General features: G+C 38.4%; 2 protein-coding genes across 2 annotated transcripts; one reads left to right on the top strand and one right to left on the bottom strand.

Annotated features, from left to right (window-relative positions):
• Positions 1-4,080: 4,080 nt before the first annotated feature.
• On the top strand, positions 4,081-5,365 carry fs(2)ltoPP43 (female sterile (2) ltoPP43). Its single transcript, XM_014359079.2, has 3 exons — positions 4,081-4,347; positions 4,441-4,686; positions 4,783-5,365. Exons 1-3 carry the CDS (start codon positions 4,192-4,194, stop codon positions 5,281-5,283), a joined length of 903 nt encoding a protein of 300 aa, XP_014214565.2. The 5' UTR covers positions 4,081-4,191; the 3' UTR covers positions 5,284-5,365.
• Positions 5,366-5,480: 115 nt separating this feature from the next.
• LOC106643800 (uncharacterized) lies at positions 5,481-12,275 on the bottom strand. The gene is made up of 8 exons (XM_014359069.2): positions 12,129-12,275; positions 12,004-12,043; positions 11,762-11,886; positions 6,628-11,691; positions 6,399-6,556; positions 6,094-6,301; positions 5,772-5,894; positions 5,481-5,693 (listed from the first exon to the last, which is right to left on the bottom strand). Coding segments are annotated over exons 1-8 (5,847 nt in total). The 5' UTR covers positions 12,131-12,275; the 3' UTR covers positions 5,481-5,566.
• Positions 12,276-14,997: the final 2,722 nt, after the last annotated feature.

Here is a 14,997-nt window from a genome sequence, read left to right as displayed (position 1 = left end):
GCTGAGGTTGGGGGAGCATTGATTTTGCAGCGAATCTGCAAAGATCTCTGCTTTGTCCGAGTCTAGCGAGTAGAGTTTGTTCCCTTGTTGAAGGGGGGGGAGGGAAGGCCGTTTGTTACGGAGTTTTTTAACGACCTTCCAAGCATTTCTTGGGTGGGACTCTGCCTCGGCTATGAATTTGTTAAATTCCTTGTTTCGGAATTCGAAGACTTGAGATTTGACTTCCCTTTCAAGGGAGTTAAGGTGAACTTTAAGTTCGGGGGTTCTCCTTTTTTGCCAGAGTTTCTGGACTCTTTTCTTCTCCTTGATGAGGCGCAGGAGGTCGCGGGGGAGTTTGAGTGTATGTTGGGGAGCTGTGGTTGTTGTGGTGGCTTTGTGTGTGCAACTGTTGAGTTCGTCAGTGAGTTCGTCTACTGCTATGTCGAGTTCCGTTTGGGACCTAATGGGGCAGCATTTGAATGGAGAGGATTCGAGGTTATACGCAAGGTGGACCCAGTCTATGCGGCTGGTGGTGACGGGTATGGTGAGAAGGGATCTAGGGATATCTAGGTAGACTGGGTTATGGTTACAGGGGAGGTCAGGAGAAGTTCTTGGTTCCGTGGGGATGATCAAGTTTTTCGTTAGGAATATGTCTAGAATGTCGGGGTCCTGGTCTGGGGAGCTTGGATAGTGAGTTGGTTCGCTCGGAACCTCAATATTGATGTTGAGGTTACGCAAGTGTTTGAGAAGGGAGCGTCCTTTGGGATTCTCGTGTTTGCACCCCCACGATTTGTGCTTGGCGTTCAAGTCGCCAGCCACGATCGTAGGGATGTTGGAGTCAAACAGAGAGTTTATGCATTGGAGGGTAGGATCAACCGTGGGAGGGGAATAGAGGCAGATGATTCTAATGGAAGAGGATGTAGTGGTATATACTTCGATTCCAATTGCTTCGCAGTTGGCAGCGTCCGTACTGATGACTCGATGGCGGATGCCCTTGCGTACAAGGATAGCCACTCCGCCATGTGATTGGTCGCGTCTATCTCTTCTGTGGGCCGTGTAGTTGTGTATGTATAGTGACTTTGTGTTGTCTAGGTGTGTCTCGGTTATGCATGCAACGTCTATGTTTCTGGTCTGGAGTACGTGTACAAGTTCAGTCGTTTTGTGTGTAATGCTGTTCGCGTTCCAGTTAAGTAGTGTGAAGTCTTTATCTATCGTGCTACTGTTCTGTTTCCCTCTAGTCCGGACACCCTTTGGTCGAGGCGAGTCAGTAGGGTCATTATTGAGTGGAGGATTGTCTCGGTGGTCGGGGGTGTGTTGAACAGGGGAGTCGGGGGAGGGGCTCCTGTTCGATGTTGTTGAGAGGATGCCACATTCGCGTATGACATCCCCGGGCGAGTGGTGTTCGAGCCTTGGGCTGTTGTCCGAGGGGTGGCTCTCCCAAAAGGGGGAGGAGGGGCAGTACTTTTCTTGGGGGCATGAGCTCCTTTTTGGGGGATTTTTGGACAACCCCGGTAGAAGGCGCGGTGCTCGCCTTTGCAATTTGCACAGCGAGGAGTGACTTGGTCTTTGTCCTTTTTTGGACACGTTGCGGTGGCGTGGTTTAAGCTGCAGAAACCACAAACGAAGGCCGCACGGCAGTAGGCCGCCGTGTGATTAAATTTTTGGCAGCGACGGCACTGGGGAATGTCGTTTGACTTGCGCTTCTGTTCTACTCTAACAGAAGTGCCCCCGAGAGACCTGATGTTGTAGATGTCGTGGGATCTGACATCTGACGCATCTAGGTACACAGTGACTAATGACCAGGTTCGGTCACCTTTGGTCATGCGATAGACACGACGGGCGGAAGGTACTTTTTCCTGGATCATCTCCAGGATTTCTGCATCCGTGTAGCCAATGTTGACTCCACGGATGACGACTATCATTTCACGGTCCTCGTGAAGCTGATGGGTGGTAAATTCGACCTTTTTCTCCTCAAGGTCGTGGACAATACGTCGAAAGCCATCGACATTGTCGGGGTACACGCGTGTACCTTCGGAGGTCGTAATGACGCGGCGAACAGGGATATTCTCCGCGACGAGGGCTTTATTAATCTTGGGCCATAATTTTTGGTCCAAGATTGTGATCGGTGGGGGTGCCTTCTTTTTGGGCGCGCTGTTGACTGCCTCCGCGTCATGTTGAGTTTGGTCCTCGAGATGACCATCGAAAGTGTTTTTCTCTTTCAGGGAAGAGGTGAGTGGTGACGCTTGTGTTGGGGATTTTTCGACCTCCATGTCGAAGAAGTTGGCTGCGGAGTTTCCCGTATCGGGATCGCGCGTGCGCCGTTTTTTCTGGGGTGGCTTTACACTTGGGGAATTCGCTGGGGTGTTTACCGTTTTCGGTAGCGCGGGGAATTGCTCAACTTCCTCAGTGGAAGAGTTTTTGAGATTAAGGGGGTCACTGTTTCCTGGGGACGGAATTTTAAGGCTCGGGCCTTCTGTGAGCGGGATTTTAGCTATGTGGGGGGATTTTGCGAGGAGTGCTGCGATGGTCGCATCTTTCTTCTCGTTGGAGGCTTGTAAAGAATTTATCAGCTGGATGGAATTTTCCAGCTGAAATGAGTACTCACTCGCTATTTTCTCCAAGTACTCGATCCTCTGTTTTTGTTTCTCGAGTTCCTTGGCGATTGCTGGGGGCACAGCTGTGTCCCAGGAGAGCGGGCTGCGTTCCCGCTGAGAGTTGTGTCGGTTGACACGGAGGTCTCGGCTCTTCAGCTCGAGGGATCGCTGGTCCATTGGCCGGCTGACTGACATGTCAGACACTGCGGGGAACTGTGCACTATTGTCACTTGCATTGGCACTTGAACGATCACTTGCACTACTTTGCGCGGACATCTCGGAAGATGATGAGTCTGTTTCCTCTAACAGCGCGTCGAAGGAATTAGTCACACTGACTTGATATTGTGGATTATCCACAGTGCTCATTTTTTGGCTGTGCCCTAGTGAAGGGCTAGCCAATTGGGCCACCCCTGAGGGCGGCGTGTACGCGGGTGTATAATTTAGCGGAAACACAGTCGCGCGGCGCGACTAAATCGCGTTTACGGAAAGAGTAAGAGGTAGCCCTGAAAAGGGCCGTTTAGAGAGAACTCAAGTCTGAGTAAGAGCGATGCGTAACGGGCGTGCGCAGAAAGCGTGCGTTCGGTACGAGCGCTCGAGCGAGACTGTATCGAACGTCTCATTAGTAAAGAATAATCTCTGCCAAATGTAGTAAAAATTACTATTAACGTTATGGTATTAAGCGATAGGATCCGTCCAAGCTGAATCGTCCTAGACCAACAATCTCTAGTAACCAATCCGCTGATTAGAAGTTAATAATTATGCTTATCAAACCCTTTCATTTACTGCTTAATAATCCGTAATAGCGATGCCGACAGGTGATCTATTCGATTGAAGCATATCGATTGCTCTTAAAAATATTGACAAACGGACGAACTATTTTACTAAAAGGCGTTTTTATCACGTCATCAAGGTAACTGCATATTGAATAAAATTGGCGTCCATTAAATCCGATGTTAACTTGAGTGAATCTGGACCAAAAGATTACTTCTCTGATACTCTTAAAATATACTGAGCTCAGAAAAAGTATACTTTTGGAGTACCCGGAGATGTCTCGGAATGCTCAGTACCCTGGGAGTATCCCCTAGCAGACGCCATTGAATTGAATAAAATTTTTATTCGCTGTTTGAATACAAATGCTCGCCATAACACAAATACAATTTAAAGTATATTACACACTTGAAGTACTGTCAAGTATCGTGTTCGTAGTACACCTATGCATTTTAACTGAAATGAGCATATGGAACAAATTTCTCTTTTAATCACGTATGGAAATAAGTGTCTGTAACTTATAAGTATATAAACCATTATATGCTTAAGTTAGCGTTTTGTATAAATTCTGTTAGTATTTTCAGCATGTCATTATCCATATCACTTAGCATAAAAATAAGAAAAGTTAGCTACACGCTATATCCCGGCAAACACATGTGAGAAAATGTGTTGGCTGGGGATACTCGAAAAAAATGAATCAGCACCATCTAGCGGCTTACGTCTCAGCATGGATAATAACAGTAGTGCATCTAATTTAGGATTGAGTTAGTTCAATGTAAAGACAGTTATTGGATTACCGAAGTAAATATCTCCTTGCAAATTATAAAGTAGAACATAATATTTTGGAAAAATGGCAGCAATTCTAAGAGTTAAGCGAAAGAAGGATGATGAACCGCAGGATGCATTCTTGATATCATGCAAACGTGCCAAAGTTGAGGACGAAGCCGCTGTCACCGAGCAGCCACTCACTGCGCTCGTAAAGTTTGCAGGAACCGTCGAAAAAACAGTAATCTAATGCCTATTATCAGTACTTAGTTCTCCTTGTCTTGCAGCTTATTTATTTATTTTTTTTAACTTTACCTTATATATCAATTTTTAGGAAGACTGCGTCGTAGAACACATAACCAAGTCCTTGAGCAAGAATTATCTCAAGTCAAATTACAAGCAGCACTTGGTCGACGTTACTCAGAAAATACGCGAAAAAACAAAACAAGAGTCCAACGAGAATCGATTCAAGGTTGTCAATAATATACGCTCCATTGATTCAGTTTTAGCTGGTCCACTCGATGAGGATGTAGTTAATATTATTGACATAGAGGATACCAAAGTCGATACAGATGACAAGGTAAACTTTTTCTTCAATTATTTATAATACAAATACTTAAGCTTGTTGTTATTGGGAAATATACATCAATAAATATTTTGTGTTTTACGTTTTTAGAATGATGATGGGTTTGTGTACGATTTGTACTACACTCAAACAAAAGAGGATCTGACAGTAGACAATTTATTGTCTGTTTTGCCAATAGAAGAGGAAGAATTGGTATTTGAAGATCACTACAGAGATGAGCGAGAACGTGATGGTGAAACGTCAGACTCTAATTCAGAATCAAACAGGAGAAATGAGTACCCGGATTCTGACGACTGCAACGATGATGTCGATGAGGACGATGACAATGATTCTATTGGCGAGACTGCTATCAGGAGAGCTCTCCAGAGGATAGGAATCGATGAGGATGATGATTTATCAAGCGATGATGAAGATTTTGTTTATGGTCTTGATGAAAAAGATGTTGATGAATATGGTTATAAATATGCCAAGTACAAGGCTCGACTGAAGCAGGAAGAGGAAGGAGATTCCAATGATAGTTACGATGAAGATAGCGACGTTGATAAAGATGACTTTGGTGAAGGATATGAAATGACAATTACCGATGACTAATCTTCGAAGTTGTGTTCCTTTACAATTATCTTATGTGAGTTCTAAGGGTACTCTAGTTAAACGCAAATTAAACTTGTACATAATGGAAATTTTGAATAAAGTATTTTGTTATAAACGGTGTTTTTTGTTTTGTTAATATAAAAAGTTCTATTGATTTATAATTCATATGTATAAAAACTTATTTACAATTTTCCGTATAATACATAAGGTAAATAATTAAATATAAAATTATTTAATTTAAAAACCATTTAACAATAGCATATATAATTTCTTTTGACATGGTTTACAACTTATGAAAACTTGTTGATTCTTCCATTAGTGTGATATAATCTTTTACGTCCTTTATATACCTACTTAAAAATTTGTAATCTCTTCTTATATTTACAACTAATTGCTTGACATCGTTTATTCTGTAAGAAAGTTTAGATGATAAACATATATTTCTTAGCAGTATAAAGTATTATGAGTAGTAAGCAACGTTAGTTTACCTTACATCACCTAAAATACATATAACATCAATATCGTCTGGACCAATGTCACTAAACGACTTAAGAGCAACGGATAATTTTAAAATAATATTTGCTTTTCTAGATGAAGCCATAAAAATAACCCTGAAAAATACAAAGTTGAGTAATTTGTATAAATAATTTGGAAGCATAGACGATTTTTGATACTGGTGCACATAGCCATGCATGCCAGTGAATGGCTTAATGATTAAAAATTGTCCTTAGATGTGCACTAGTTTCAGTGAATGACAAATGTTTAATAATAATACTAAGGAAAACTAAAATTATAGTATACTTTGAGTACCTTCTTTCATCTATATCTAATAGATTTAAAGCATTTAGCTTTTCGAGATCAAACATGAATTTCATTGCGAAAATAACTTCGCTTGAAACAAATTCTAATAATAACAAAACGTCTTCAAATACTTTGTACTTGTCCAGCATATCACTAGGATTCAATTTAGACAGCAAAATATTGTGAACAATCTTCATTAGTACATTTTTCGACTCCACTGAAAACGAAAAAAAATTTATTTTTTAGAAAATTTTGATCATACCTACATACATACATACATACATACATATATTACATTTCAATTCGCAACTTACCGGAAACTCGAGATATGACTTCAATTTTTTCAATATCCTTTGTAGAGTCAGATCTTTTAGCTTCTGTTAATTTTATAACAATAACAAGAGACTTTGATATAAAATCAACGGCAATGAGTTTCGTATCTATTTTACGCACGGACCAAATGCAATCATCCCTATAAAACGTGTCAGAAATTTATCACTTATTAAGAAGATCAAAACTATTAAAAAATCATAACTTTCATACCTTTTTTCAAATGACTTTAAATCTTCTGTCAACTGTTCAAAAGGTGACAGTGTTTCTTTTATCACATTTTCATTTATTACTTGTACTCCGTCAACCTTATCTTGGGTTACAGACAACGCTTCCAAGAAATTTGCCTTTTTCTTGGACGTTTTTACATCTGCATCACTTTTTGATAATCTCTTCAACTCTTCCAACAACTCTTGCCGTCTTTTTCTAATCCTCATGATATTTTCAGAAAAATGATTTGAATCCAACTTTTGCTCAAATTTCTGTGGTACTGGTTTAGGTGACAAGTTACTGGCAATAAGTTTCCTGCTGTTTTCCAGCTCAGCAAATGGCACAATCACATTGTCATCCTCCAATATTCTCATGGACGAGTTGGGCCGATCCCCAACATCACCTTCATCACCGTCATCGTCAGGTAGTTTAGTGATATCGCTCAAATCGTCCTCTTCTTGAAAACTCTCGGAAGCCAAGAACGACGGGGGCTCGATGTTTTCAAGCTCAGAATACTTTTCGACAAATAGATTGATTTTCACGCTTGGCTCTTTGTTCTCTTTGTCCTCGTCAAGCTCATTCTCGTCGTCCTCCTCGATATTGACCGGACCTCTGCCTCCAGGACTTTTGACAATGGGAATTCCTACATGTGGCACTCCATTTTCGATGGCTTGTGCTTCATCGACAACTTCCTGCTCAGCTTGACTCTCGACATTTTCTGTACCAGTCGCGTCCGTTCTGGTCACTTCGGTTTGAATCCCGTCACTCTCAACAGCAGCGAACGTTCTATTCGGCTCGGCTGAGCTATGTTCAGCAGTTTCACCTTGATTTTCCTCACTCGCATCCCCAGTCACGACAAAAGTCTTGTCGATCGGAGGTTTCTGCGAGACTTTGATCGTCGTCTTCTCGTTGATGATCAATGGATACGCCAACTCCGTTTTAAAGCCCATGGTAGCCAGCAACACCTCGGTACTGTCCGATGGCATCTTGCTCAGACTGTTATCATCCGGATTTTTAGATTTGCTCGAACTTTCACTGGCTGGCATGTAAGTACAGACTGCCTGCGAGGCTGGATTTCTTTTGGCGGCTGGCTCACAGATCTCGTCCGATTTTCTTTTGGCATACGCTTTACTCGTAGAAGCTCCACCGATTTCCATCGAGACGTCGTGATAAATCTCAATCCTGCCCGGATTTGCATTCACCTTGTACTTGCAGTGAGCTTGAATACTTTGGGCGTCCCCACTCGCCAAAGTCTCTTTTACAGTGCAGGAGCTCTGTGCCGATTGGTCGGTGACTTTGATGCTGTTGTGCACCACAATCGCAGCTGTTTTTGGAGGATACTCTTGGATCATTGATACGTCCATCCTGGAGTGTGATTTGTCAACTTCGGGAATCGATACTATTCTATCCGGTAACGTTGAAGGTGCAGGAAAAACTTGGTGAGAGCCAGAGGGTTCGGCTGATGGCACGTTTTTCAAGCTGATTTCAGCAGTTTTATCTGTATCCATGGGAATCGAAGACAATCGGGGTAGCGTCATATTTTTCAAACCGAGGTGCGTGGTACCGTCGACGTCCATTTCCGCCAGCGGAACTCTCTTGAAATTCATCTCAGACGTTGTCTCCATTGGGATCAACGGAGTGGTGATCGATTTCGATAGCATATCCGTTTCAAAGACATAAAAGTTATTCTGACCTGTCGTTGACTTGTTCACAAAAGCGCCATGCGCTCCCAACACGTTTGTGCTCATGGACATATTTTTCGATGCATCTCTGCAAGATTCCATCTCGAAATCTGTTTTTGAATTCTCCTTGCTGTCTATGATTTCATAATTCCTTGCAGAAGCAATCTCCGCACTTGTACTTTGCATAGGAAGAATGTTTAGTTGCTGAAAAAGTGTACCATTCCTCAACGAGTCTCGCAAAGCATTGAAATCATTGCACGGAATCGAGGAGTTTTTCATCGCGGTGTTCTCTCTTGAGTACTTTTGAATCGGCAGATTCATCGACGCGCACAAGCTGTTCAATTCATCCGAAGTTATCCTGTCCAGATGATCGTTGCCGATGCTGCTGTTGAAGTAACTCGACACGTTCATGGGATTCTGAGTGGCATCCATTCTAGTCGACAAAATACTTTGATTATGAGAAACATTAGTTTTTCTCGACAGATTGGTTGCACTGGTTGCAGTTGGAGGCAGCGCAGAAAGATTCATCGATGCATTGTCAAAGATTTTAGCCTGACCATCTGGTTCCTCATAGATCATGAATTTCGCACTAACGTCAGTGACACCTGCTCTAGATTTCCTTGAAATATCCAATTCGTTTTGCACATTGTTGGGCCTGCTGCAAGAAGAGCTCAGATTACCAGGCACGTTTTTTAACAAGTTGCCAGTTTTTCTAGTTTCCTGGTTGGCTATTTTTTCACTCTCGAAGTTATATGTTTTTTTAGCCTGTGATGCGCTTAATTCTCCTGTCATTTCCATAGAGTCATTATTGGGTGATTTCATGTTATTGCAAAAGGATTGATTACTGGAAATATTTTTACCAGACGTAAAGTAATGCACATTAGAATCACTTTTTGGAATGGTTGACACTTTGTAAATTGGACTCATTTGATTGCGACTAGCAAAGTGAGGTCCTCCGTCCTCGGTAGATCTATAGCTGTTTAAAACAGCAAAAGTTTCCGTCAAATCCATAGATTTGTTTGAAAAGATTTTTGTTTTTTCTTCAGTAGGATTTATCGACTTGTCGGATTCTCGTATGTCCAAAAGCACAGGAAGAGCTTCCGTGATCTCCATCGATTTGTTGTTGAAAAATCTAGTTTTATCACTAACTAATGGAACTTTTGAATGTTTTATCACTGAAACGTTTTGTTCAATTGGAGCTGTCTCTGTGATATTGACTGAATCGTCAGCGAATATTTTTGTTTTCTCTGCTCCATCATCAGCCAACATTTGTCGATGTTGCAAGTTTAAAAGAATGTTTTGCGGTACAGGAATAGTTTCTGTAATATTCATAGACTTGTTATTAAAACACTGTGTTTTCTCCTGATACAAATCTTTAGGACTTGGAGAATCTTTGCTTATAATAGATGCTAATGGCTCGTCGATTTTCTGGCTGCTGCACTCATAATTTTTATTGTAAACAGGAACTTGCTCTGCTGATAATTGAACTTTGGTTTTATTAATTGGTACTCTTTCGGGGTATTGATGTGCACTAGATACCGGAACTGTCATCGTCATATCCATAGATGTATCAGCAAACACTTTAGTCTTTTCTAGCACTTCTATTCTGGTGACCCTTGGTTTGGATTGGTAAATCTTGGGAACAGGTACTGATTCCGTCATTTCCATGGATGCATCAGCAAGTGCGTTTGTCTTTTCAAGTAAATGAGTTTGTACCAACTTTCCTGTGATATTGGCTTGATCTTTAATTGGATTATAAAATGCTACGGCTTCAGTCATCTCCATAGGCTCATTTCCATAAATGTTAGTCTGGTTTTCGTCAAGTTTATTAGCGAATTTTCCGTGGTTTGAATGATGAAACTTATAAAATATTGGGATCGTTCCTGTCGTGTTCATTGATTTCTCCACATGCAAAGTATTGTTCGGAGTTCTTTCCACAAGAGGGCGAGATTGAATACAATCTGTATTGAGGGCAGAAATAGCTTCAGAATTTTTCATGGACTCATTCGGAAGAACATTGGTATTCTGTTTTCTATTTTCATTTTCATTGCAGTTCATAATAGGCTCTGTCATCTCTATTGATTTATTGGTAAAAATTTTAGTTTTATCTTCATTGACTTTTGGTAGTACTTTACTTGGCATTTGATCACAATCCTCAATATAGATTGGAATCACTTCTTTTGACTTGTAAAAATTGTTAGATTTGTTTTTTTGAATTTCCTGCAAAATCATGTCATGCATTTCATCACGATTTTCGATGTAAACAGGAATAGCTTCAGTTACTTCAACTGATTTATCTTTAAAATATTTTGTTACATCCCCATCTCCTGGGTGTAAACCATTTTTTCTCGGCACTTTTTCATAATTTTCAATATAAACGGGAATGGCTTCGGTCGCTTCTACTGATTCATTAAAGATCTTTGTTTTATCTAGCAACAATTCATCCGAAATTTTTCGTGTACACTCAATATGTTTATAAGCTGCAGTTTCTGTTGTTTTTATCGTTTCTGGGACAGTATTACAAAGACGAACGTTTGTTTGAACGATTTGTTGAAGTGGCATTGCTTCTGTTATTTCCATGGACTCGTCCCCAAATATCTTAGTTTTTTCTAACAAAATAGAAGTTCCATCTGTATTTATTTCATCATGCATATTGTTTTGTAGTGTTGCATTCGAGAGGTCTGTTGCCCGCTTGTCAATTAATATTTTTTTTTCACTGTGACAAATACTATTTGGTTTTATCCAAGTAGAGCTAGGAATCACAGAAGTAAATTCCATTGGTGCAGTGTTTTCAATGTTGTCACTCAAACTTTGACTTTTAGTTGGGTCGGATGATTGTTTATTTACATGACCAGCTCCCAACAGTTGTGAGATAGCAATAGTAAGCTCCGTTGAATTGCCTCCATGGTTTTTAAGCATGTGAGTTTTATTGCTCTGATGAGCTGTTGAATTTTTACAAGGTACCATAGGTAGATTATCTGTTATGTCCATACACTCTTTGTCGTTTAGGTAGTCTGTACATTGATTATGGCACGCAATAATTCTAGATGGCAAATAAGTTGTATCCATGCCATCATCACAATAAATCGTTGCATTCTCTTTATCTTCATTCTGCAACCCTGGATTGTTCAGAGTATTATCCATTTCCATATCACACTGTGATAAGTTATCATCTCTCGCAAGAGTATTAGATGAAATTTCTGTACATTCAACCTGGTCAGTCCGTAAAAACAGTTGAACTGGAAAATTCTCTTTGTCCTGGCATGAAACTGTTATAGTCAGTGGTTCGTTGCCACCTGTACTGTTGCTTTTAGTACCACTGGAGTCATGCTCTTCATAGGTATCATCCCAAACTGCTTTTGGCTCGGCTTCATTGCAAAACTCCCTAAAAATATGTCTCAAAAGTAGTACTAGATTACTTCTGCCTTAAAATTAAGTTTAGAAATGTCACTTACCTGATACGCTTGTTTTTAGCAAAACTGACTCTTCTCTTTAATTTGATGGTAGGCGAACTCTCCAAGGGATCAGGATTTGGAGCAACACACTGCAGAGGCTGACGTGGTTTCGTGGGTTTTAAAATCTGAAAAATTTATACAAGACATCAACAAACAGATGTTAGGGGTGTCAGGTTCGTTTCTTTGACTGCACTTGTAAGGGACAAAATAAATCACTGATACATGGATACTCGACTACTTACGGACGATTGCCTCGAAACACCTTCCAACTTTGCAGGATCCCTAAAAACAGTAATAAACAAATTGTAAAAACAACTAAATTAGCAGAGACACTTGACATAGGTTATAATACAAGAATCTTGTTTACATCGTTCGATTTGAATTCTGGGACGACTAATACACTAATTGATTTTCGTAAAAGTCTACACTGAGATCTTTCAATCAGAACGTCTTACATTTGCACTGACATTTTTAAAAAACGGCAATATCCTTTTTTTGCACTGACATTTGTAACGAAAGCGTATACGCTCATATTCAAACTGAAGAGAGAACGCCGTGAAAAATAAAAACATGCAATATGGCGGCTGATAACGACATTTTAAAAATTTCAAACCGTCAGCTGGCTCCATCTGTATCTCAGCTGGTAACACAACAGCACAAGATTTCTGCATTACCGTTCTCACGGGGTAAGAGGTCTTATGATAAATGCACTTTTTGTTTATTGAGGTCTTTTTAACACCGCAAAAGAGAAACATATTATTCATTTTTATCAAAAGAAAGGTACTAAACTCTTTTAATTACTAACATGTTGTTGCTATATTCTTGTAAAATTCTTGTAACACATATTTATTGTTGAAAAAAAATTAACTTTAAAAAACAATATATTTTTCCGGCAAATTAGATTACACTGTCGAAAATTTTCAAAAATTGAAAAATTTATACTGCCAGAAACAAAAATGTTAAAACAAAGAAAAAGTTATCAATTTTTGATAGATTCATCAACTGCAATGCACCTCTTCAGTGTATGTTTTTTATCTTATCCCCAAAATTCTAATCTTCAACAAAAGTTGGTACAGTCAATTTTATTTAAATTACAGTATTATTTAACTTATATACGTGATTTTTTTCATACCAAAGTCTAAAAAATTATTCTGAACCATCCACTGATGCAAAAAAATTGAGAAATTATGATAAATGAAAATTTTGTCCAAAAAATACGTAATCTCTCTTTGTACACACATATCAACATTTTTTTTATAATTTTTATATTAAAAAGAAATATTTAATGATCACGAAAGTACACCAATCATACACTAAAATTGTATAAAAATAAATGTGACTGGTTTTTGGATTTTTTTTTTTTTTATTGAATAATACATGGTTTTTAAATTTATTTTTCGATAAGTTTGACAAGATATTCAAAATGAAGAATATTCTTTTACGTACATGCCTTTGCCAAAAAAATAAAACTCACTTTGTTTTTCAACTTTACTAAAGCATATGTATCGAGCACCTTTCCTGGACAAAATGACTATGAAACAGGAACCTACGCACAAAAAGAATAATAGAAAAATTAACAAAAAAAAAAAAAAAAAAAAATTTTAATTATTTGATTACCACCGTGAATGAAAATGTACTACGAAATTAGAAAGAAACCAGCAGAGTTTGCATAAATAAAAAAAAAAAAAAAAAAAAAAAAGCTCAGAAATGGGACTCATTCACCTCATCCGGCGAACATATTATAATGAAAGCACAAGAATAGAGCGGGCGATCGGGCGCTCAGCAGGAATGCAGTGACGATCTTCTTGACACACACGTCAACGTTTGATAACAAAAGCTCCCTCTGGCTCGTGCCCTGCCTGCATTGTCGTAAGTATGTATGGAATAAATAAAAGCTCGTTGTTATACACCTACGTCGGTTACAATGGCATTTGTATGCGAATGTGTGAGTTTGGCAAAGTAGTACGTTTTTGGCCTACAAATGTAGAACTTAATTTTTTTAACTGAAACATCCTTTCGTTTTTCTTGATAGACTAATAGAGCCGATGATTAAGGTCTTCTGGTGTACCACTTTTCTTTTGCACTCCAATGACCAAGTGTCAAAAATTGTTTGTTTGTTAATTAATTCAATCGAATTCCAGATTTTAGAATCTTATTTCTTTGTTTGTTGTTTTGCAGTCGTTAATCAATATTTTTTAAATCCATTAATTTTTTGTTGTGCTCGCAGATAATTTATGACAGCTTAGTAATAAATATCAGAGGTAAAATTTTTTATCATAACAGTAGATAATTATATTTCCATCAAAAACAGTGGGGAATTCAATAAGTGTATCATCCCATTTTCTGCCCGTTATAACTTTTTAAAAAACTGCACGATTTTTTAACGTTAAATACCTACTTTAATGATTTTCGTCTTTTTCAGTCTTTAATTGTTCTCTTAAAGACAAGTTTTTTTTTGTAAAGACTATTTATTTTAACTGAACTATACTATAACTCTTATATTCAATACTTTTGAAATTTAAAATTTATAGGACAACTTTCCACAAAACGGTTTCTTTGCTATTTTTAAATTATTTTCGTCTTTCGTAGCATTAATACAACATTATGAAAAAAAAAAAAAAAAACTACACATAAGTGCGATTTGTAAGATCTACTAGAATAATAGTATTTTAACAACTGGTCGTTGAAAGTTGATTATTCGTATGATTAGCAAAAAATGATTTTTTTCCTTATTTTCGTAACATTTTTTTCCACAGAATATCGACAGCATTTTAGAGTACAATTGGACAATAAAAGCCTTTTATTCCATCAAAATCACCGAGGTTTTACTTCAATCCAAGCATAAAAATAAAAAATGAGTTTTAAGAATTGCTGGAAGAAACAGGATTTGTTTTTCCTGAAAAAAATTAGGTATTTTTGCCTTTGTTTAAAAAACATGAGCCATCTGATTTAATTATCCTCTCAATTTGAGCTATATAGGCTAATAGTTACTGTAATAACTTCCTCCCGCTTCACAAAGTTTTATTATCAAGTCTTAAAAATTTTTTTGTGTATAGGTATTCATCATGAGATTACCTCGGACCACCCTCATATTATCAAAAAAATAACGATTATTAAAAAAAAAAAAAAATTTCTAAGCACCGAGTGAAAAAGTTCTCACTTAAAAGTAGAGAATAGGGTTTCAGCTCAGCCACAATAATAATCAAAAGTTCATAAACAAAAAAGAAAAAAAAAAA

Source organism: Copidosoma floridanum, unplaced genomic scaffold (genome assembly GCF_036245765.1).
Source record: "Copidosoma floridanum isolate Cflo_tuat_1 unplaced genomic scaffold, Cflo_Japanese_pri ptg000013l, whole genome shotgun sequence".
Classification (NCBI taxonomy): Eukaryota; Metazoa; Arthropoda; class Insecta; order Hymenoptera; family Encyrtidae; genus Copidosoma; species Copidosoma floridanum.
The sequence above is the reverse complement of the archived record's forward strand: the minus strand, read 5'-3'. Positions and strand labels throughout refer to the sequence as shown.

What these genes read in the sequence shown, in the direction of transcription:
- LOC106643800 (XM_014359069.2), bottom strand. An exon ending in GTGTTTCGAGGCAATCGTCC is followed by an intron (nt 11,887 to 12,003) that starts GTAAGTAGTCGA and finishes TAAATTTTTCAG; the next exon opens with ATTTTAAAACCCACGAAACC. An exon ending in TTAGATATAGATGAAAGAAG is followed by an intron (nt 5,895 to 6,093) that starts GTACTCAAAGTA and finishes TGTATTTTTCAG; the next exon opens with GGTTATTTTTATGGCTTCAT.